Here is a 25800-nt window from a genome sequence, read left to right on the forward strand (position 1 = left end):
AGCTGGTGTAGAAGGATTCGATCTTTGTCCTGTATTTAAGCTCTGCCTGTTTGATGGCTTGTAGGTGGTCGTAGTGGGATTTCTTATAAGTGTCTGGATTAGTGTCCCACTCATTGAAAGCAGCAGCTCTAGCCTTTAACATAGTGTGAATGTTACCTGTAATCCATGGCTTCTGGTTGGGATATGTACGTACGATCGCGGTTAGGGCATGTTGTTGATGCACTTTTTAATGAAGCTGGTGGCTGATGTGGTAAACTCCTCAGTGCCATTGGATGAATCCCGGAACATATTCAAGTCTGTGATAGCGAAACAGTGCTTAGCATCAGCTTCATTGGACCCCTTCCGTATTGGGCGCCTCACTGGTACTTCCAGTTTGAGGTTTTGCTTGTAAGAAGGAATCAGGAGGATAGAGTTAGGGCTGGGTGGTATACCGTATTTTATGATATACCGGTATTGATGCAGGGACTGGTTTGGGTTTTTACTTTACCTTCTATACCGGTATTTGAATGTTTGGTTTGTTAAATGTGATACGCGTGTAATGTGCAATGTCAATTTTTATTGTTTACTTCGCTACTTTAGTCATCTCTCTTCGCTCTTTCTCTTCGTGCCACTTTCCACACAGACCTAGCCACGCCCCCGTCACTCAAGGAGCGCATTTGATGTTCCTCAACCACGAATCACTTGCGTGCACATGCAACAATGTTGATTAAAACAATGCTGTTTTCACTTTGCTTCTTAATATAAATCCACTAGCGTTCTATAATGACATATAATACATATAATAGAATGTGTTTCTTACATCAGAAAATAGCTAGTTTGTCTTTTCTTTGCAATTTGCTCTAAATATGTGAGATGCTAATTGTTAGCCGCTAATGATAATAGCTAGCTAGCAAATAAATGTACTGAGTAAGAGCAAACGTAGCTAGCTAATACAGCCTGATAATACCAGTGATGGTGTAGACCTAAATCAGCATGTTGTTTGTGCAACAGTATCTTCTAAATCAAGAGGAATATGCAAAGCAAGAATATATTAGCTACATGAAGTAGCTAAGAGAAAACATGCAATGTAGCCAAAGTGTATAGCGTCCCCTAGGAAATACTTTATTTCCTACCATGTCACAATAACTCCTCCCTGGCATTTTCATTTGTTGTCATCTCAAACAACACTGCATTCAAAGTGCCCACTATTATATTCTAACTATAGAATTAGAATAATCATTCTATTTCCATGATTCCAACAGTTTTGCTCTAATTCGCAAGTCAAATCGCAATTGCAACATTTGGTTAAAAATAAGTCCTAGATTATTTGCCCACATCATGCAGCCCTACGTGGCAGTGTGGAAATTATGTCAATTGAGCAGTGGTGTAAAGTACTTAAGTAAAAATACTTTCAAGTACTACTTAAGTTTAAAAAAACTTTCAAGTACTACTTAAATAAGAAAATGTTCAAGTACTACTTCATTTTTTTTTTTTGTATCTGTACTTTACTTTACTATTTTATTTTTGACAACTTTTACTTTTACTTCACTACATACCTAACGACAATAGTGTACTTTTTACTCCATACATTTTCCCTGACACCTAAAAGTACTTGTTACATTTTGAATGCTTATCAAGATAACATCCCTGGTTACCTACTGCCTCTGATTTGGAGGACTCAGTAAACACACGTGCTTTGTTTGTAAATTATGTCTGAGTGTTGGAGAGTGCCCCTGGATATCCATAAATACATTTAGAAAAAGAAAATGGTGCCATCTGGTTTGCTTAATATAAGGAATTTGAAATGATTTATACTTTTACTTTTGATACTTAAGTATATTTAAAATCAAATACTTTTAGACTTTTACTCAAGTAGTATTTTACTGAGTGACTTTCACTTTTACTTGAGTAATTTTCTATTAACGTATCTTTACTTTTACTCAAGTATGACAATTGGGTACTTTTTCCACCACTGCAATTGAGTGCAGGAAATGCAGAAATTATAAAATTGCTGAAATTTGTTTTGGTTGAAGTTGAATTGAACAGTATAAAACAAGAGCATTTTCTGTACATTAAAATCACCAGCCACTAGGAGCGCCGCCTCTGGATGAGCATTTTCTGTACATTAAAACAACCAGCCACTAGGAGCGCTGCCTCTGGATGAGCATTTTCTGTACATTAAAATAACCAGCCACTAGGAGCGCTGCCTCTGGATGAGCATTTTCTGTACATTAAAATAACCAGCCACTAGGAGCGCTGCCTCTGGATGAGCATTTTCTTGTTTGCTTGTGGCCCATACAGCTCGTTGAGTGCAGTCTTAGTGCCAGCATTGGTTTGTGGTGGTAAATAGACAGCTATGAAAAACACAGATTAAAACTTTCTTGGGAAATAGTATGGTCTACAATTTACCATGAGGTATTCTAACTGAGGCGAGCAGAACCTCAAGTCTTCCTTAATATTAGAGATTGCCACTTGAGCTTACCCAAAGCTGCCGTTCTGTCCTGTCGATGCATAGAAATAAACAGATAGATGTATATTTTCCATGTCATTGTTCAGAAACATAAGATATTACACTGTGTGTGTGTGTGTGTGTGTGTGTGTGTGTGTGTGTGTGTGTGTGTGGTGTGTGTGTGTGTGTGTGTGTGTGTGTGTGTGTGTGTGTGTGTGTGTGTGTGTGTGTGTGTCGGGTGAGGTAATGTGTGTGTTTTGGTGCTGAGACATTTTCTGTCTTGTGATGATAGACATCATCCACCACCTGCCGCCATGGTGATGCCATGGGATAGGCTGCTGGGCATGGTTACTCCCAGTTCTCCATTCCCCCATCACCGAGGCACCCAGCTGCAAAAGGAGGCTTCCCCGCCAGTCTGAAGCTCATTCCCACTCTTTCTATTATGCAATTTCTGACCATCTACAGTGTCCTATAGCGGTGTGTGGTTATTTATTAAACCCATTAATGCAGTGGTTCATCTCTAGATCAATAGCTACAATACAATACATCTTGTTTATTTATGCCCTGGGGAATGGTACTTCTGGATCATAACTCTGTGACATATGGGTTGTTTAGACTATGGAAACAATTCCAACAAGGACACACCCTCTCCCATTCCACCCGTGTTTTATCATCTCTGAGAAAATGAAGGGTGAAAATGTGTATATTTCATTTTGGAGTACATTTGCTTCAGTGTCATGGAGGAGTGCCATTGTTCCACTGCGCAGCCATTTTGGATCTGCCAAATAAATAAGGAGGGGACAGGGAGGGAGAAGTGGCGGTGGCGGTGGCGGTGGCGGTGGCGGTGGCTCGGCTAGCCAGCATTACCATGGCAACAAAGGCCATGCTCATCTCCCTCATGCCCAGGCTGTGTTGGCCCCAACTCGATGCAGTGTGAGCTGGGTACTTAATTTCACTGACCCCCCAGGTCTGGATTGAACAGGCTCCATTGATTAGGACAAATGGAGGGAAGCCCGGCTGGCCTAGCCCCTTTCTGTAACGGGGTTAAGGACATAGTCATGGAGGGTGGAAGACAATAAATGCACCAAGATGAATAGCAGAGGCTTCCCTTGTTTTAGATGAATCAATTACATGTTTAAAGGCTAATTACTCAATCCATTCATTCAGTGTAAATGTTCTGGGGCACCACCTCACTCTGGATCCATGATTGAGCCGTTTAATGTATTCCACCCCTACATGGGCGTCATTAAACCTTTCATCTGAATCACCTCGGAACAATCCTCTGCTATTCAGACAGGCGCAGATGTAGTGGCCTAGGGAAGCTAGCCATTATTAAAGAGCATGTGTGTGTGTGTCTCCTGCTGCACAGTTTGTTTAGAGTTTGTGTGAGATGAGATACCAGGTGGAATTGTGTTCTGGTGGTTTGCTCTTGTGTGGCTTGTTTTGACACACATTTTCATGAATCAGTGGATCTTTTTAACACCCAGTTGACAAATGAAGTTATAAACTGTGTAGTGCGAGTCCTGCATGCTGATTGACTGACAGCCGTGGTATACCACGGGTATGACAAAACATTTATTTTTACTGCTCTAATTACGTTGGTAACCAGTTTATAATAGCAATAAGGCACCTTGGGGGTTTGTGGTATATGGCCAATATACCACGGCTAAGTGCTGTATCAAGGCACTCCGCGTTGTGTCGGTCGTAAGAACAGCTCTTTGCCGTGGTATATTGGCCATATACCACACCCCCTCATGGACTTATTGCTTAAGTATCTGATGAAGTATACGTGGGTCACAGGATAGGGTACATTTTGAGTTCTGCAGCGGTGAAATAGCAGGTTGATGTTTATTGTCACAAGTCTTGTCCTGGAGGCAGTGATTTCCCCTTAGATAGGCCAGCTGCAAAGTAAAAATTGGCTATATTATAAAAATGTATGAAAATAGGTTAGGATTAGACAGGGTCAAGGTTAGGGTTAAAGTTAGGGTTAGGTTTACAATCTGATTTTATGACTTTGTGGCAACAACATTCATGACGAAAAACACTAACTTGTGGTGGAATAGGGATCTTTTTTCTTCAGCTCTGTGAGGCTTGGATCATGTGTTGACATTATGCGTGCAATATCAAGTACAGGCAAGAACGGGTTGATTCCTGAAAGGTGTTAGTCCATGATTGAGAACTGGTTTGGCTCTGCAAAAAGGTCATGATGGTTCCTTGCCAAAATAATAATTCAAAATGATATGTATAAACTGTACAGGTGTGGCAGTATTTATCAACCAGTGATAAAACACGGGGTTGAGGGATAGGTGGACAGGGCACCTCTGTTGAAATACTCTACATGAAATACATGAAATGACAGCCACGACTTAAAATATATATACAGTTGTGGCCACAACTTTTGAGAATGACACAAATATTAATTTTCACAAAGTCACTGGAATCATTGTTCCGTCATCATTGCTTTGCACAAAAAGGGCTTCACAGGCAAGGATATTGCTGCCAGTAAATCAATAATTTATCGGATCTTCAAGAACTTCAAGGAGAGCGGTTCAATTGTTGTGAAGAAGGCTTCAGGGAGCCCAAGAAAGTCCAGCAAGCGCCAGAACCAAGCGCCAGAACCGTCTCCTAAAGTTGATTCAGCTACGGGATCGGGGCACCACCAGTACAGAGCTTGCTCAGGAATGGCAGCAGGCAGGTGTGAGTGCATCTGCACGCACAGTGAGGCAAATATTTTTGAAGGATGGCCTGGTGTCAAGATGGGCAGCAAAGAAGCCACTTCTCTCCAGGAAAAACATCAGGGACAGACTGATATTCTGCAAAAGGTACAGGGATTGGACTGCTGAGGACTGGGGTAAAGTCATTTTCTCTGAGGAATCCCCTTTCCGATTGTTTGGGGCATCCGGAAAAAAGCTTGTCCGGAGAAGGCAAGGTGAGCGCTACCATCAGTCCTGTGTCATGCCAACAGTAAAGTATCCTGAGACCATTCATGTGTGGGGTTGCTTCTCAGCCAAGGGTGTGGGCTCACTCACAATTTTGCCTTAGAACACAGCCATGAATAAAGAATGGGACCAACACTTCCTCCGAGAGCAACTTCTCCCTACCATCCAGGAACAGTTTGGTGACGAACAATACCTTTTCCAGCATGATGGAGCACCTTGCCATAATGCAAAAATGATAACTAAGTGGCTCGGGGAACAAAACATAGATATTTTGGGTCCATGGTCAGGAAACTCCCCAGACCTTAATCCCATTGAGAACTTGTGGTCAATCCTCAAGAGGCGGGTGGATAAACAAAAACCCACAAATTCTGACAAACTCCAAGCATTGATAATGCAAGAATGGGCTACCATCAGTCAGGATGTGGCCCAGAAGTTAATTGACAGCATGCCAGGGCGGATTGCAGAGGTCTTGAAAAAGAAAGCTCAACACTGCAAATATTGACTATTTGCATCAACTTCATGTAATTGTCAGTAAAAGCCTTTGAAACTTATGAAATGCTTGTAATTATACTTCAGTATTCCATAGTAACATCTGACAAAAATATCTAAAGAGACTGAAGCAGCAAACTTTGTGAAAATTAATACTAATTCTCCAAACTTTTGGCCACGACTGTACAGTACCAGTCAAAAGTTTGGACACACCTCGTTTCAGGGTTTTTCTTTGTTTCTACTATTTTCTACATTGTAGAATAATAGTGAAGACATCACAACTATGAAATAACACATATGGAATCATGTAGTAACCAAAAAATAGATTCTTCAAAGTAGACACCCTTTGTCTTGATGACAGCTTTGCACACTCTTGGCATTCTCTCAAACAGCTTCATGAGGAATGATTTTCTAACATTCTTGAAGGAGTTCCCACATATGCTGATAACTTGTTGGCTGCTTTTCCTTCACTCTGCGGTCCAACTCATCCCAAACTATCTCAATTGGGTTGAGGTCGGGTGATTGTGGAGGCCAGGTCTTCTGATGCAGCACTCCATCACTCTGCTTCTTGGTCAAATAGCCCTTACGCATCCTGGAGGTGTAAACCAGATGGGATGGTGTATCGCTGCAGAACGCTGTTGTAGCCAAGCTGGATAATTGTGCCTTGAATTCGAAATAAATCACAGACAGTGTCACCAGCAAATCACCCCCACACCATCAAACCTCCTCCATGCTTCACGGTGGGAACCACACATGCAAAGATCATCCGTTCACCTACTCTGCGTCTCACAAAGACATGGCGGTTGGAACCAAAAATCTCAAATTTGGACTCATCAGACCAAAGGACAGATTTCCTCTGGTCTAATGTCCATTGCTCTCTTCTTCATATTGGTGTCCTATAGCAGTGGTTTTTTTGCAGCAATTCGACTATGAAGGCCTGATTCACACATCCTCCTCTGAACAGTTGATGTTCTGTTACTTGAACTCTGTGAAGAATTTATTTGGGCTGCAATCTGAGGTGCAGTTAACCTCTAATGAACTTATCCTCTGCAGCAGAGGTAACTCTGGGTCTTCCTTTCCTGTGGCGGTCCTCATGAGAGCCAGGTTTCATCATAGTTCTTGATGGTTTTAATGACTGCACTTGAAGAAACTTTTAAAGTTCTTGACATTTTCTGAATGACTGACCTTCATGTCTTAAAGTAATGATGGACTGTTGTTTCTCTTTGCTTATTTGAGCAGTTCTTACCATAATATGCACTTGGTCTTTAACCAAATAGGGCTATCTTCTGTATCCCACCCCTACCTTGTCACTGCACAACTGATTGGCTCAAACGCATTAAGGATAGAATTCCACATATTACCTTTTAACAAGGCACACCTGTTAAGTGAAATGCATTCCAGGTGATTAATTCATGAAGCTGGTTGAGAGAATGCCAAAAGTGTGCAGAGCTGTCATCAACGCAAAAGGTGGCTACTTTGAAGAATCTCTTCGAAGAATCTTGATTTGTTTAACACTTTTTTGGTTACTACATGATTCTGTATGTAGAAAATAGTAAAAATAAAGAAACACCCTTGAATGAGTAGGTGTGTCCAAACTTTTGACTAGTACTGTGTATATTTAAAAAATAATATGGGACATACGTGTATGTCCCATTATGGGACATACGTGTATGTGTGTGTGACTAGGTGGGCTTGGTGCAGCTGTTGTTTTTTCTGTTGAAGATTGAATGGATAATAGAATTCAGACTCCCCATCGTCTCATTAAATCCTTGTGGTCAGAAGTGATATCATCTCTAATAAATACACTCCAGGGATAGGAGGCTTCAGATATGAGACACAGATTATGAATATGATACCCAGGGTTTCGTAAATGACGATGTTTATCTTACTGTGTATGTGTGTGTGTGGCGTGTGTGTGTGTATGTGCTTGTACGTGTGTGGGTACGTCAGAGGGTTACACAGGGACAGTGACAGGATTCAATGCCAGCTGCTCCCTGCAATGCCCCCCCCCCCCCATCCCACTACCCCATGTTGCCTCCTTGTCTCCAGTGACGGGCAACACAGTCCCTTTATGCCTCCTGTCCATCATGCAGACCCCACCTTGGGGAGCCTCTGTCACTAAGGGCCGGACTGGTACTGCTTTGTTTTGATGGCGCGAGAGAGGGAGCGAGAGAGGGAGAGACAAAGGGAGAGACAGAGGGAGATACAGAGGGAGATACAGAGGCAGAAAAAGAGAGAGAGAGAGGGCGAGAGAGAGAGCGAGAGAGAGAGAGAGCGAGAGAGAGAGACCCCTCCTCCATGCACACAGTAGAGACAGCCTCTGTCAGCTATTTCCTGCATCTGTCTCTGGGCAACAAAAGATCCCTCACTGCATGCTTCTCACCTACCCGGGATACCCACAGCCATCCGGGGCTTAGTTGTTTTGTGCTAGGTGAAAAAATACTGCCCAGTGATTTTGATACGGATGATTTCAATCAACAAATCATTGACTGGAATTCAAAGAATCCTCTTATTGTCATGTACACGTTGAAGTGTACAGATATGAAACAGACAATCATAATATCAGTCAAAATATCAAATTCACAGTTTTGCTACAAACCAAACCACCTTGTTTTAAAAATAGGTTATATTTGACAAAACAAGTCCATGACGTAGAGTAAGGCAGAATAGATGGATGCAGTTCAATGCATGATTAATATAATTCACCAATACATTTCTTGGTAGTCCAATAAATATTGCTATCAGGTTGTAAATCACTGCTGGCCTGGTACATTGTTTGCTTCCTCCAGCCATTCGGGATGCACTGTTTTAGTTACAGTGACTTAATATGTTCGACAAAAACTGACAAATGTAACCAAGGCCTGGAATGTCAATACACTCAAATTAGCAAGGGCAATGGTCACAAGTCAGTCATAATGTGGCTAATGGGCTAGCTTATTTATTTTTGTCCCTATTAAATTTAGCAAGCTAAAAATCTGGAGCCTAATGTTTGCTGCTGCTGGGAGGATGTCATTGGACGAGTGGGTAAGTTGACAACTTCCTCCCTTCCCCATATCTTTTTTCTGTTATCCACAGTTAGCATATCTCTTAGTTGTCAATCAAATGTATTTGGCATCTATCAAATAGACGGGTAGGCAGGCAAGTTCCCATTCATTTGTTAAAACGTAGGTTGGGACAAGCATGCATCGGCAGGCAAGCTGCAGGGCGAGCAGACTACTATTCCACATTGTTTGAGTGCAATTTTGACGGCCAACTGACAAAGTTTAAGAGGGTTTATCTACTGTTCCCTCATTTAGTTCATCTCACTTTGGCTAATATTAGTTGTTGATTTTGTTGTTGTTGATGTGCATAGGCAACTGAGGGAGAGTTAGCATTTCATGGTTGTTTGATCGATAGGAACGTAAAGTTTCCAAATGTAAGAGGACACCCGTGGGATTTACATATTTGCAGAAATCTATTCAGTTGTATTTATGGCTTTTGGTGAATGCTTTCTAATAATCTAAAGTCGGGTGTTGCTACTGCCTCTAAATACACAGTCCAGTTCAAAGTGAATGATGGGAGGCCCGTTTAAGTAGCTGAATTTGTCGCTAGAATCTTTTACCAAGAAAAGTCGCTAGAGAGGTCTGCCTATGTGGTAAATGGCTTATTTGCATATTGGCCTATTGTAACTCTGATTGGCTATGGCACACTGGTCTGTGTAGACTCCGGTCCTGGACATGACAGATGTTTTTATTAGGTTTTATTTACTGCAGTGTCTATTAATTGTCCAAACGTATGGCTGCTTTCCCACTCTATATTGCTATAGAATTTTCACAAATGCCTTACTCTATGTCATTCCCAAACATTCTCTGAATGTATGAAAACGTGAAAATGAGTGCTTGCTTGTCAGAAAATAACAACAAGGGCATCATATTCTTTCTGGGGGTGTATATGAACAAATGTTAATACTATTTAATGTTGTTAAAATGCTGTCCGTTCCACTTTAACACCATGGTTGTCTGCAGGAGGTGCTCCTTCTCCTCCTCCTCCTCCTGTTCTAGACAGTGTCTCTGATCACAGCTCGAAGCTCTAGGTGCAGCATGCGGAACGGTGAGGTCCTCCATGACAGGAGCTCCTGTTTCCCAGGCAACAGCCTGTCCTTGAGAAAAGGGTACATTTGGGAGTTTAGGGGCCAGGGCTCTGACAGTCGCCGTCAAAACTCATAAAGACTCCAAACACATTGATATGGATAGTGGAGTGGAGACACACATACTCCCTAAAGAAAACTATGAATCATAGCATGGTGTGTGTTTGTGTGTGTGTGTGAGTTTATATGTGTTTGTATGTGCTCTGTATGTGTGTGTGTGTGTGCGCTGTCTGCCCTCCCTTCCCCCTATCCCAGAGGCGCGATACATTTCATAAAGCAAAAAGCATGATTTCATCATCCAAGATATTACTGTTCCAGTAAGGGGGAAATGTCATGACCAACTGCTTTATACAACCCTAATCCCCATGTTGTTGGGTGTGTCCTGAGTATTGGCAGGTAAACTGTTCCCATGGGGGGGGGGGGTGTATAAGGGTATGTGTCCATGTCCTTTGTCCCCCTCACAATGACAGGAGAAATTCTGACACGAGATCACTCCTACATCGTCCCGTTTCCTACTTGTCCCTTACGTCTCAAATTCTCAACAGAGAATTCCCGTTCAAGTGCTGATGGAGAAAGTCATTGTTTTCTCCCCATCCTGGATCACTGTAACACTCCTAGTACAATAGCCACCATGACTCTCTTAAATCATGGTAGCATGGCAGTGCTGAGTGAAGCTGCGTTGAATCAGTCTGGGAGATCCAGCTATGTGCTTTATGTAACACCATTCACAGTGTGAAGTGTTGCAGTACAAAGCCAGTAGAGATGATGAATACAGTAACTCCTTTTAGCACCTTTCTGAAATGTCTTGTGTGGATAAAGACAGGACAGACTCTTTTGTCCTCCTTACCACTGACAACATCAGTGACTATAATGAGCTGGGGAGGAGTAACACCTACAGTACCAGTCAAAAGTTTGGATACACCTACTCATTCCAGGGTTTTTCTTTATTTTTACTATTTTCTACATTGTAGAATAATAGTGAAGACATCAACACTATGAAATAACATGTGGAATCATGTAGTAACCAAAAAAGTGTTTTATATTTTAGATTCTTCAAAGTAGCCACCCTTTGCCTTGATGACAGCTTTGCACACTCTTTGAATTCTTTCAACCAGCTTCATGAGGTAGTCACCTGGAATGCTTTTCCAACAGTCTTGAAGGAGTTCCCACATATTCGGAGTACTTGTTGGCCGCTTTTCATTGACTCTGCTGTCCAACTCATCCCAAACAATCTTAATTGGGTTGAGGTCAGGTGATTGTGGAGGCCAGGTCATCTGGTGCAGCACTCCATCACTGTCCTTCTTGGTCAAATATCCCTTAAGGAGCCTGGAGGTTTGTTTTGGGTCATTGTCCTGTTGAAAAACAAATGATAGTCCCACTAAGCTCAAACCCGATGGGATGGCATATCGCTGCAGAATGCTGTGGTAGCCATGCTGGCTAAGTGTGCCTTGAATTCTAAATAAATCACAGACAGTGTCACCAGCAAAGCACCCCCACACCATCACACCTCCTCCTCGATGCTTCACGGTGGGAACCAGACATCCGGAGATTATCCGTTCACCTACTCTGCGTCTCACAAAGACATGGCGGTTGGAACCAAAAAATCTCAAATTTGGACTCATCAGACCAAAGGACAGATTTCCACCAGTTTAATGTACATTGCTTGTGTTTCTTGGCCCAAGCAAGTCTCTCTTCTTATTGGTGTCCTTTAGTAGTGGTTTCTTTGCAGCAATTCGACCATTAAGTCCTGATTCACGCAGTCTCCTCTGAACAGTTGATGTTGAGATGTGTCTGTTACTTGAACTCTGTGAAGCATTTATTTGGACTGCCATCTGAGGTGTGTATGTGTGTGTGTGGCAATTTCTGAGGCTAGTAACTCTAATGAACTTATCATCTGCAGCAGAGGTAACTCTGGGTCTTCCATTCCTGTGGAGGGTTGACTAACCTTCATGTCTTAAAGTAATGATGGACTGTTGTTTCTCTTTGCTTATTTAAGCTGTTCTTGCCATAATTTGGACATGTTTTTTTCCAAATAGGGCTATCTTCTGTTTACCAACCCTACACAACTGATTGGCTCAAACACATTAAGACATTTACATTACATTTAAGTCATTTAGCAGACGCTCTTATCCAGAGCAACTTACAAATTGGAAAGTTCATACATATTCATCCTGGTCCCCCCATGGGAATTGAACCCTGGTCCCCCCGTGGGAATTGAACCCACAACCCTGGCGTTGCAAGCGCCATGCTCTACCATCTAAACCACACGGGACACAAGAAGTAAAGAAATTACACAAATTAACTTTTAACAAGTCACATCTGTTAATAAAAACAGGTGACTACCTCATGAAGCTGGTTGAGAGAATGCCAAGAATGTGCAATGCTGTCATCAAGGCAAAAGGTGGCTACTTTGAAGAATCTCAAATATAAAATATATTTTTTGGTTACTACATGATTCCATAGGTATTATTTCATAGTTGTGATGTCTTCATTATTATTCTACAATGTAGAAAATAGTAGAAATAAAGAAAAACCCTTGAATTAGTAGGTGTGTCCAAACTTTTGTCTATTACTGTACATTCCACTTGACGTATCATTGTGTAACTCTTCACCAGAGAGCATGATTTAGCAACTGAGGATCTATGTGTCAAATATGGGTTTTTGTGTGCTTGACAACGGTTATCTCTACAGGCAATTCAATGCTGTATGTATCTTCCTGTTTTACTATTTTTTGTGATCATCCTAATTATCAGTAGGGAGATAAGGGGAGTTTCAGAGGTAGCTCCTGTGACTGCAGGCAGGATATGTAGCAGGTTGAGGTTGACAGGGCATCTTTAATGGAGATTAATTATTTTACAGGGGTCTGCCTGACTCTCTCTGGCCACACCCCAACCATCTGCAGCCCCATATACCGAGGCCGGGGCTCGGGGGTCTACCTCCAACCTGATTGGCCCCCTGGACCCTCCAGAGAGCAAGCTGTCAAGTGATCTGCCTGCATGAAATGACCCTTCACAATTTTTTTGTGTCGGCTCAAATGCCTGTAATTTTACCATACCCCATTTCAGTTTTTATTCTCAGTGTGGAAAAAAATGAGGGGGGAAAAAAAGCAGCAGTGAAAATTCCAGACATTATTACTGTGCTGCATGTATGGCTCCAGAGATTCTTCCCTTTCATCTTTCCCCCATTCTATTGACACATGGTAGTTATCAGACACTATGGAAATACTGTGGTTAAGACACTTTTCCCTTGGCTGATTATACATTTTGGGGGTATTTATGACCTGATAATCATTATGACTGCGTGGTGTTCCAACTCAAGGAACACCATGGATATGTCGTTTGAATGAGAAAGATAATGTTTGCCACATGTGACAATAAGGTATGGGGAGAGGGTCTAAGTGTGTGCAGAGGTGTTTGTTGTTTCTTACGTGTAATGAATGGGGATAATGAATGAGGACGTTGGGTTTCTGGAAATAACTTTACTGCTGTTATCAGGTTACAACATTTTTAATCCACCAGCAGATTATTTTTAGTGACCTACTATGTTGACCTGGCCCATGTTCCTTTTGTCCTTGAATGCTAACCCATACCACAGTTATACTGGGGGTTGTACTCATGTACTCTGTGCCCCAGTGAGAGAAACCTCTGATACCAAGACTGGGGTACAGAGTACATCTGAGCCTGGTATTTGGCACCTAGGAGATGTATAGATAGCTGAAATTGTCCTCTGGGCTGTGGCCAGGGGTTGTTTATAAATGCATTCTGTCAGCATTGTGTGTGTGTGTGTGTGTGTGTGTGTGTGTGTGTGTGTGTGTGTGTGTGTGTGTGTGTGTGTGTGTGTGTGTGTGTGTGTGCGTGTGCGTGTGCGTGTGTGTGTGTGTGTGTGTTGGGACATGTGCCGGCTTTCTAGTCTGTATTGAGAGCCTGGGCCCTCCCCTCTCCAGCTGTTGAGAGGCCATTTCCCAGGTGTCTCACACGTTTCCTACTAATCTCCCGCTCACACGGGCTCCGCCGTAGCACCTAATCTGTCTCCATGGCGCCCGCTGGGTGGATTTGGGTTGGATGCTGTCTGAGGAGAGCTCACTGACAACTGTAGAGGAACATAGCTTAGAGCAGGGGCACTGACAATGACTCACCTTCCACCTGCCAGATCCTTCTGCAGATACACACACTCACACACACACATTCATACATAATTAATACACAACGACAACATAGACTTACATACATGTGCAGTCTTCACACACATGGATAGAATGTAAGATGAAAGCAGCCATCACTCACTGGGCCTTGAGGGGACTGCACAACCAGTGAAGGCTGCTGTTTTGACCCCAGCCTCTGAATCACTGTGAAGTCCAGCCCTCTCCTCTCCTTAGTAGTGCAAGTGGGCGTCCGACTTACTCACACAGGAAGTGTTCCTGTCCTGTCCAGGAGGTGGAGAGAAGCTTAATTTACGCCCAGTAGGTCATTGGTCACCCTCACACCCTGCTCCCCAGTGCGAGCCACGCCGAGATACAGGCACGCTAATTGCATCAGACAGGGAAACCTAGAGAGGGAAGTGAATATCTAATTTGTGCCTGTGTGTGGGGTGAAGTGAATGCCAGTCGTCTAATTGCTTTCACACCGCTTTGATTGAATTAGCTGGCCCTGTGTGAGACCCAGGCCTTAATTGAATTCTGGGGCCCTGTGTGTCACTGCTCAGCCAAATAGAAGTGTGTTCCCTATGGAAGGGCCGGCATGAAGGGGACAGACTGGCTTTACCTACACCCCCTACCTACAATATGGATGCTCACCTTAGGTTAACTTGTGGCCATGGCTTGCACAGCTGGCTGGCCCATCACAAGGTTAGCTCCTCCTCACATGTGACCACTGCAGAGAAAACATCTCAGGATTCAGAACAGTACAAGTGTATTCGCTATCCATATTATAGCTAACAGTTTTTCCTCTTCTAATTTGGATCTGATTTGCTCCTTCATCAGACAGTAAGTAGGGTACAAAACAGCCCCTCTCTCTTTATGGTCTATCCTTATTAAGGGATAACATCTCATCTATTTTTACCAGTGATCCAAATTGTTTAGAGAGCAGAAGTGCCATGACGACCAAGCCCATCGCTCCCTACAGTGGCCCTCTCTCTCTGTGACAATAGAAAACGTCCACACAGAGAAGCCCTGTGACTCTGCCCATTTTCACAGCTTTCAGCACTTTTTTTCTGCTGCGCTAACAAAACCTCACACCTCCAGTTCTTTCCCCTCCAGCCTTTTGTCTTTCACACTCACACGTAATGAACACTCACACACGCACGTACGCACACACGCACACACACCTTACCCCTTTCTCTCCCTTGTCTCTTTTTGAGTGCTGCTTTCATTAAATTCAGCATTTTTGGGGGCTGGTTTTGAAGCAGCTGAATAGGAGGAATGGGGAAACAGGAGAGGGCGTGGGGGGTGTGGACAAAGGACCTCTCTGTCGGGTGGGGTTGCTGGGGGACGGGGACGGGGACGGGAGAGGTGTGGAACAGGTCATGGGTTTCTCTCAATAGACATGCCTTTGGCTGGATTAGTGGCTGTTATCAGCCAGATGATTCCCTGGCCATGGTAAGGCACTGCACAGCTCAGACAGCCATGATGGAAATGCCAAATGCCCAGCCTTTGTTTGGGTTCTTCCTGACTGTCTGGGCACACCGTTCTGCTGCTGTGCTGCCTGCAAATATTTATGTCTGTGTGTGTGTGTGTGTGTGTGTGTGTGTGTGTGTGTGTGTGTGTGTGTGTGTGTGTGTGTGTGTGCATGTACTGTATGTGTCTGTACGTGCACGTTTGTGTGTGCATGTGTGTGTCTGTTCAAACGGAGCTGGAGAAGCCAGATGCACTGTCAGCTCAGAATGTTTCCAGTAGTGGCTGGCTTCATCATCAGCACTGCCACTGAAAACAATGGAGCCCCACCTTTTCACACAGACTAGGCTTTATACAGTGGCTCTGAGCTGCAGGTTCTCTCTTTCCATTAACATACATTTGCCTGGCTGAAACTTCCGGGAAGCCTTTGAAACAACCAGCAAATGACCTGCTGTAAAACCTGACTGGCTCCCTGGCACGGAGGACTTACCTCTCACAATACCCTTTTTATACAGTGAGTCAACAGTACTCCCAAATAAATTCTTTATGTCAGGATGTGTTATTAAAGTTCATAACACAGACAGAAAGGGTTGGGCTCTAGCCAGTCACTGTGTTGCCTCTGCTCTGGAGAACAGCAGTCATTGAGATGTGACAGCCAAGCCTTTCCTTTCTTGGCGTGTGCCTGGAACCACTTTGAGGTGATCTGGACCCTTTGACACAGCTGACACTAAATTAAATCTGAAGTGTTTATAAATTCCATTAGAATGTTTCTGTGCGCCTTTTCTTCTTGACTTAATGCAGCGTTTCATCACTTCTGTCAAAATCCAGAAAGCTGAGAAAACGTGCTTATTTATTTAAGGATATTAATAGAGACATATATTTGAAAAGAATAAAAGGAGGGAAAATAAAACACCAGCAATGAATATTCCCCTTATTATTACCTCCCCTTGCCAGAGGGATGTCAGAAGCTGCATCATAATAAGGCTTTAGCCATTGCATGTTGACTGAGCGAGTCGAGGGAGATTGTGATCAAACAGCTCAACACTACCAATCTGAGTGAGGAGGGAATCAAAGCGCTGATCTGCTTTTTAATCAGAGCTATGCACTCGTCCGCAGGCTACATCTGACACCGAGCAGCTCCCCAGCCCTCCAACACAGCCTCTTGAAAGACTGGTGGAATCCCCACCCCCCAAAAAAATATATATATATGGCCCTGGTGGTGACAAGCTGAGCCCCACATCTAACACAGCCTGGTCTGTCTGTTTCTCTGTCTGTCAGTCTCTCTATCTCTCTGTCATGGATGCTACAGGACAGTAGGAACAATAAAGACAGAAAAAGCGATACCTGGTCATATACGGCTACCAAACAATAGACAATAGGCCTAGTTGTTGACACCGTGCCCCCTTCCCAACTCTCTCTTCCATATAAAACATGCTTGCCCTAAACACCCATTATTCAATCGTAAGCGCCGCCTACTGCCTTCTGTCTTTCTCTTCTTCTCTCCTCTGCTCCACCCCTTCTCCTTTCCCTCTCGCTGGCTCTTTCTGCTATTTTCTTTGGTGGCGTTCCTCTGAGCTCTTCACTGCCATAGACCACTGTGTTCTTTAGTCTCAGTCCCAATCCACAGATCTGTAGCTGGGGCCTCATTCAGTGACTCTGGTGACTGGCAGTGTGAATGTGCCGGCCTCATGTTTCACTCTGTACCAGATCGCTTTCCCCCATCAATCACAGGAGAAGAAAAATATATTGAGGCTAATATTTATTGAAGCTTGATCAGATTTCCTCAATTTTATCCCCAATACTGCTTCCTGCGGCTGATGTTTATGACAATGATCTTTCCACAGGATGCATCAGCCTCACTGAAAATGTTCCTCTGTTTGTGTGACACTTTTTTCTAAGGAATCTGAGTTTGATGGGCCAGGGCCAGGGATTGGGCTACTAAAGCACAGCAGTGCTCTAGTGTGTGCAGCAGTCTTGGACAGAGGATGATGATTGAGATGTGTTTTCCAGGGAGTTTGTGGGGAGTTGGGATTGGAAAAGAGCAGTAATCCTGCTCCAGCATGGTGTTCCAGCATGGTCACTGGGAACTGGTATCTGTCTTCCTAGTATAAACAGTGGGATTGAACCCAGACTTATCCTGCCTTGTGATTTGACCTTCTCCAAATAAAGTTCCAGCTGCAGACGTTTCCATATGACACACACTTTAATCCAGCTGTAATTGGCAGCTCAGACCAGGGATGATAGGGAAATTACGGTTTTATTATTCCTAGATATGGAACATAGTGAGAGTTTGTGAGATGGGTTTTGGTGCAGAGTATTCAACAGGATAAGGATTCCTCCAGATGTTTTTTTTTTGCAATCCCAATGTTACATAATGTATCACAGCAGGTAGCATTGGCATAAGGACATTCATAACTCTGTGAAGGTCATTCATAAGTGTGGCACCTCCTGTGTGTGGATTTTTCATGCGTGACTTTAGCTCGTAGCGAGTCCCCACACTACTCCATTTCCTCCATTTACGGATGGGGAGACAGGGAGGGAGGTGGGTGGTGATTATCTCAAGCTATACCAACCTCAGCTGGTTTGACCCCAGTACAAAAACAGCTCTTGACATGGTGCTTGAGCAGGGGCTGCTGTGCATTCTGGGAAGGGTTCCGCTGTGTGTGTGTGTGTGTGTGTGTGTGTGTGTGTGTGTGTGTGTGTGTGTGTGTGTGTGTGTGTGTGTGTGTGTGTGTGTGTGTGTGTGTGTGTGTGTGTGTGTGTGTGTGTGGCAGGAGTGGGGGGTAACTGAGGTAAGGATGAAGAGGATTTCAGGGAGAGTGAGTTTCACTGTAAATGGTAGTGCTTGACTGCTTTTTCGCATGCACACACACACACACACACACACACACACACACACACACACACACACACACACACACACACACACACACACACACACACACACACACACACACACACACACACACACACACACACACACACACACACACACACACACACAGTTTTGATGCAGTAGTGTGTGATCACCACCCCTAACCATGGCTGTAAGTTTTCCTGCCACTCTCCCAGCAAGAGTAGAGGACCTTTAAAGAGCACTTAACAGGAAGTAGTCCACTCCAGAGAGTCTCAGGCAATTAGTGTGCTGTGAGCACGCTGAATAATTAAAGTAAAACACAGTACTGTACATGTTATGTTGTCATCTCCACAGAGAAACCCTCACATGCGAGAAGGATGCACTAATGTATATTTATGCTCAACTGTGATCTGTGTTTGTCTCTTTTGCATTTTGGTCTCTGGACCACATGTCTCGTAGTGAGATGAAGCCAAACAGGGAATAAAACTGACTAAACATGAAATACAGTATGTAAATGTGGATATGTTCATATCTCATCTCTCTCTCTCTTCTGTTTTTATCCCAGCTTGTCCATCGGGCTTCTTCAAGCCTATACAGGGTGATGTATCCTGCATGCAGTGTCCAATCAACAGCCGCACCACCAACGAAGGAGCCACTAACTGTGTGTGCCGCAACGGTTACTATCGCACTGACTCAGATCCCTTCCAGATGCCCTGCACAAGTATGTACTATTGACCAACACACGCACACACAAACACACTCTTTTAATTTCACACCCTGGTCCTGAGGAACTGAGAGGAATCAAAGATCAAAGGACACCAGAGCCTCTCTGAGCAGAAACAGAGGAGGCCTGTCAGAGAGCAGTCCCTCACATACACCCAGCACTGCCAACAGGTTTGGCCCAAAACACATAGGCCAGCCTCCCCACCTCACATCATAGAGCCCTGCTGCCCTCAGCCAGAGCAGAGGTTACTGGGTCAGGCCATGCAGCATTGTAGTGGGACAGACAGGGGGAATAGACTAGGCCTAGATTCCTCTTGTCATGCCAATGAAGCCATTTGAATTTATGGTTAACGAAGGGTCTAAGAAAAGAGAAAGAGAACACAGGCGGGATAAAGATTAAGGGGAAGACATGAACACAGAGAGAGAGAGAGAGGAATATGCAGTATATATAGTGTGCTGAGAGAGAGAGAGAGAGAGAGAGAGAGAGAGAGAGAGAGAGAGAGTGAGAGAGAGCTCCTTTCACAACCATGGCTGATTTTCTTCTCCTTCCCTCCTCTGTGAAAGGGAGAGGGACAGAAATATTTGAGCGCCTGCAACAAAGGAGATTTGCATAAGCCCGGCTCTGGGAACAGAGCAGCTGTTGTGAATGAGAAAGCAGCGTCATGTCGCTGGTATTAAACGCAGCGGGCCCAGGATGATTAAAGGAGGGAAACGGGCCTATCTGAGTGGCCCTCAAGCTAACAGGGGCCATTAGCCGCCCATTCCAGCCCTCCCCAGGAAAGAGACGATGTTTAGGAGGCTGTTTTTGCGTGAGAGAGAGAGAGACACACAGAGGGCTTCGATGGGCATTGCTCCAGGCCTGGAGGTCTGTTAATGGGAGCCAATTAAAAGGGCAGTTAAATAAGTGATCAATTCAGGTTTATGTGTTTATGGGCAGGGGGAATTTTGTTGTTTATCTCATTAGCCCTGGAGAGGGCATCCTCCCTAATTAGCTGCACATGCCCGTAAAAGATAAACAGTACTCATTGTGTGTTTGTTTGGGCTGTCAGTCAAATGTGATGCCATGGGGAATGTTACTTTCAACCAGTAATGCCTCTATAAGTAGTGGTTGTGTATGAGCAACAGTCACTTTTTCTGTCCTGCACTACATATGATGCTTTGCTATACATAACCAACAGATTGAAACAAATATGTGACAACATGGACATGAAAAGTCATCCTATCTTCATGTTGATGTCCAGTGTGTTTAAATGGGCTTCCTGGGGGAAGGATTAAGTTGAGCATACCAGGCAAAGACCTCAAAGAGACTGTACTGTATTTGTAGGAGTGTGGGTTCTCTCTCATCCAGTGAAAGGGTTATTTGAGTAGGGTGATACTTGCTCTGGTATTCCTACCCTCAAGAACTCCAAGGACACTAGAAACTTAATTCCCCTGCCAACATCTGAATTAAATGTCATGAAGTAGTTCTTTTGAACTAACTAGAGTACATTGAGTCCATTAGTTTTTCTTACACCTTAAATCTGTAGACAAACCACACTCCACATACACTATATATACAAAAGTACAGACACCCCTTCAAATGAGTGGATTCGGCTATTTCAGCTACACCCGTTGCTGTCAGGTGTATAAAATCGAGCACACAGCCATGCAATCTTCATAGACAACATTGGCAGTAGAATGGCCTTACTGAAGAGCTCAGTGACTTTCAGCATGGCACCGTCATAGGATGCCACCTTACCAACAAGTCAGTTCGTCAAATTTCTGCCCTGCTGGAGCTGCCCTGATCAGCTGTAAGTGCTGTTATTGTGAAGTGGAAACATCTAGGAGCAAAAATGGCACAGCCGCAAAGTGGTAGGCCACACAACCTCACAGAACGGTACCGCCGGGTGCTGAAGCGCATAGCACGTCTGTCCTCAGTTGAAGCACTCACTACCGAGTTCCAAACTGCCTCTGGAAGCAACGTCAGCCCAGTAACAGTTTGTCTGGAGCTTCATGAAATGGGTTTCCATGGCCGAGCAGCCGCACACAAGCCTAAGGTCACCATGCGCAATGCCAAGCGTCGGCTGGAGTGGTGTAAAGCTTGCCGCCATTAGACTCTGCAGCAGTGGAAACGCATTCTGTAGAGTGATGAATCAAGCTTCACCGTCTGGCAGTCCAACGGACGGATCTGCATTTGGCAGATGTCAGGAGAACACTACCTGCCAGAATGCATAGTGCCAACTGTAATGTTTGGTGGAGGAGGATGTTTTTTATGGTTCGGGCTGAGTTCCAGTGAAGGGAAATCCTAATCCTACAGCATTCAATGATATTCTAAACGATTCTGTGCATCCAACTTTGTGGCAACAGTTTGGGGAAGGCCCTTTCCTGTTTTAGTATTGCAATGCCCCCGTGCATAAAGTGAGGTCCTATAGAAATGGTTTGTCGAGATCAGTGTGGAAGAATTTGACTGGTCTGCACAGAGCCCTGACCTCAACCCAATCAAACACCTTCGGGATGAATTGGAACGCCGACTGTGAGCCAGGCCTAATCATCCAACATCAGTGCCCGACCTCACTAATGCTCTTGTGGCTGAATGGAAGCAAGCCCCCGCAGCAATGTTCCGACATCTAGTGGAAAGCCTTCCGAGAAGAGTGGAGGCTGTTATAGCAGCAAAGGGGGACCAAACTTCAAATTAATGCCCATGATTTTGGAATGAAATGATTCGACGAGCAGGCGACCACAAACTTTTGGTCATGTAGTGTATGAGACTACTGTAAATGCTTCTCACATTCCTAACAGAAACCATCTCAGTTGACTGTCTATTGTCTGTGTGTTTCCAGCGGTGCCGTCGGCTCCTCAGAACGTTCTGTCTATCGTGAACGAGACGTCTCTGATACTGGAGTGGCAGCCTCCTAGGGAGTCAGGTGGCCGTGAGGATGTGGTCTTCAACATCATCTGTAAGAGCTGTGGAGGGGGCCGGGGAGGCTGCACGCGCTGTGGCGACAATGTCCAGTTTGTACCCCGCCAGCTGGGTCTGACAGAGCCCCGTGTTTACATCAGTGACCTGCTGGCGCACACACAGTACACCTTCGAGGTGCAGGCCGTCAATGGGGTCTCCGAGCAGAGCCCCTACTCACCACAGTACTCCTCCGTCAACATCACAACCAACCAGGCTGGTGAGTACACTCTTCCTTATGCTCTCTATGTCTCTCTCGCAGGCACACACACACACAAACACACACAATGACTCAGTTTCATATTCCTCGAGTGTGGAGTAAGTATGCATATTTGTTCTTAAACAGGAGAGGATTGTTGATGACGTCACAGGCAGGGTTTGATGGCCTGTTGGTCCTCAGAGTGTGACCTCATCAGGGCTCTCAGACAGAGTAGCTCAGCGTAGTGAGCACTACTCTCCCTCCTGTCTCCCCTGACTGCTGTGTGGTGATTACAGTCCTAACATCTCAGTCCCTTGCTTCATCCAGCCACTCAGATCTAGTGTTACTTATTAGGTTTATGAAGTCTTTGGTAATAAGCCTTGACTTCACTATGATCCCCATGCCCTCTACGAGCTGCCTTAAAAACTGCACCCAAAATGTAATGGGAAGATTAGTAAGAAGCCATTGTATTTTCAGTGAATAATAACCTCTAATGAACAACAGGTCTGTTTGTGATTGGCCTAACTTTTTCATCTGTGGGATCTTGGAGAAACATGCTGCAATCAATGTCTCCTGTAACTATGGTAGCCGTGCATGTTTTCCACTGTGTGCTTTGTGGTTGTAAATGACTGCGCCTCCATTATTTAATCCAAGCAGCAGAATTGATTTGCTCTTTAATTGTCTGTATGAGACGCATCATTTGGTGTGCCAGGCTGTGCTGCCTGAGCACTGATGAGCGGGGATACGGGCTACAGGCTTTATCTACGCCAGGGCTTTGTGTCCTGTTGGCAGTATGAGTAAGTGCCTGTCATCTCTCATCTGACTGGCCTTCTATGACTGAGCTCCCCAAGGCCCTGTGTTACTGTGGATTATTAAAGTGGACATATAAAACTTCTCCATCCTACTTAAGTTCTTACGTGGATGTGACTCACTATGATTCAAGCGAGGAAGTTTGCAGAGATGCATGTAAGATAAAAGGCATTGAAAAGGAAGAAACAGTTATGCATTCTGTGGGATAGACTATATGGGCCTCATACAGCACATTTCAACACATTTGAATCAGATTTGTTTTTAAAGCAGCATGCAATACTAGTAGGTTGCATCCTGTAGTCAGTCAAATAATATTGCTTAAAAACATCTCTCTGAGTTTTTAATACAACTTAAAACGGATGTATGAATTGAAAGAACCACCTCTTTTTGATGGTGTGTTTTGAAGTAAGTGATTAGTGTGTGTGTGTATGTGGGAGGTGGCAGGGTGGAGGGGGTGGGGGTGGGGGGGTAATGAGGGTCTCAGAGTGCAGTAAAGCCTTCTAATGAGGCCCCTCACACACTGGGCCACAACAAGTCTGCCACCCCTGCCCCAGCCTTCTCCCCCTTCCCCTGCCATAGAGTCCTGGCGGAAATTGGGGGGCTCTGCACTGAAGTGGCCGTCACTTTGTATTACATCTCCAGAGCTCCCGTCAGAGAGAGCTGTTAAAGAGACTGAACTTTGGCTCACTACCCCTCCCCCTGCCCTGTGACCAGCCTGGGTCCTGCCTGGGACAGAGGGGCATTGCTGTGTGGTTCCACAGTGGGCTGGGGCCGGGGTCAGTGGGACCAGGGGCCCTTAATTGTGTCTGGTTTGGGAAGCTTGGAGGTTACATAAACATCATGTCACCCCTAATTAGCAGTGCCGGCCCCGTACCTCCCCCTTACTTTACAGAGAGAAAGTGAGTGTGTGTGTGTGTATTTTTGTTAATCAGACACGTTTGGAACCTAAAGCTATGTGCTGGGGGCTTGAAAGAAACAAATACATAAGTAAATTGGATGTGACTGGCGTGAAAGTGTTCCTCATGTGAACGACTCCCGTCCTCGGCTGCTGGAATTTGTTGACGAGGGGGAAACGAACAGGGTGTGAGGAGACGAGGGTGAGTTCTCATTCACCACCCCCAATCAAGCACATTACACATACTGTAACCCCCACCACACTCTGTTATGCTCATCAACAGTTTTCCTGTGACTGAGGACGTGCATGGCTGCCTAATAGTGCAGTATTTATTTTCATACTGTAGAGTCAGTCACATAATAAAGTGACGCTTGTTTTGTGAGGATATGACTAATTCCCACAAAATCAAAAAGGGTTCAGATTTTGGCCTTGATAAATAGCCCAGAAATCCTCATAATGATGAGTCACAACCAAACTATTCACTAATGATCAGCTTTTCTCCTCCATCAAATATTGAAAATAGATGATCAACGCAATGTTTTCCATAATATTTAATGGTGGGCCTATAAACAATGAAAAGAGAAAGAGAGAAAGAGAGAGAGAAAGACAGAAAGAAAGGGAGAGAAGAGAGAAGTAGAGAGAGTGAAAAAGGGAGAGGGGGAGAGAGAGGTAATTTGGTGTGACTCTGAGGCAGCATGTCTGTGGCAGAGGAGGGGTGGCAGAACAGAGTGGGAGTTTTTTTAGTGAGACACAAATGTGTGACGATGACTTGATGAGTTAGGACAAGAGACGAAGAGAGGAGGGCAGTGATGAGACAAGCCCTCAGATGAGTAGTAATGCCTCAGTCCACCATCAGACACAGAATACTGTCTGCAACCCTCTGGTAATACTATTAGAGCTGGAATGTTAATACAGGAGTTGCTTGCCTGGGTTATACTGCTTTAGTGATTCATCTGTTGTGTGGCACGGGAGCAACCTTAACAAGGCCTTATTGAGCAAAAAAATCAATGGTTTATTTTGTCTGTCTGCTCGGGGCCTGGAATGATACCCCTGGGCTGTGGGAAGGCACAGAAAACACCCACACACATGTAGAGTGGCTAGGGGTACAGGGGACAAATGGCTGAAGACAAAGCTAGCCTTTAGCTTTCTTTCATAATGATTACTGGGGGTTAATCATTTATAACACACACAATCTCGCTCTCTCATCATCATTGCTAGGGGATAAAATGGTTGCTAAAATCCCACCACCCCCCTTTAAGTGTTTAATCAGACACATCCCTGACATTTCACTGGCAGCATGTGATTTTGTCCTGTGCTCTAAAAGACACAGAGACCGCTAGTCTTCTCTGGTCCGACACACACTCACATGCACGGACGCACACACACCCACACTCACACACTGAAGGGCTGTTTGATTGAATGAGGAACACACACAAGCCCAACACCAGAGCTTTCAATGAGTGACCGATAAATGTTGTGGTTCTGAGAGGAATTCATGTTATCACCGTGTCAGTCATGTCTGCCGGGGATGTCTTTTACACCAATCACAAAATAGATAATGAATGGTATAGATGATCAATGATAGTGTCCCATTTTGTGTTGCCTTACAGGCAGTGAATCACATTGATTCTACAGTAGGTGCGAGGATAGTCATGTTTTGCTCAACAGTGATTGCCCTGTTTATCAATAGTTACTGTGTACGTATGGTCGATGCAACAGTGTTCCCTCATCCCTCAATCAAAACCATTAGCATTCTGCCTGGGACTTCCATGGAGCCCTGCAGTTGATGAA

At 44.4% G+C, this 25800-nt stretch overlaps 1 protein-coding gene across 9 annotated transcripts in view; it reads left to right on the top strand.

Annotated features, from left to right (window-relative positions):
* Positions 1-25800, top strand: part of LOC129815162 (ephrin type-B receptor 2-like) — a 175724-nt gene that overhangs the window by 108771 nt on the left and 41153 nt on the right. For all 9 annotated transcript variants that reach the window (XM_055868636.1, XM_055868642.1, XM_055868640.1 and 6 more), the window contains exons 4-5: positions 19013-19168; positions 21990-22325. In XM_055868636.1, coding sequence (XP_055724611.1) covers positions 19013-19168; positions 21990-22325 — 492 coding nt within the window. The remainder of the gene's footprint in view (positions 1-19012; positions 19169-21989; positions 22326-25800) is intronic.

Source organism: Salvelinus fontinalis, chromosome 18 (assembly GCF_029448725.1).
Source record: "Salvelinus fontinalis isolate EN_2023a chromosome 18, ASM2944872v1, whole genome shotgun sequence".
Taxonomy (NCBI): domain Eukaryota; kingdom Metazoa; phylum Chordata; class Actinopteri; order Salmoniformes; family Salmonidae; genus Salvelinus; species Salvelinus fontinalis.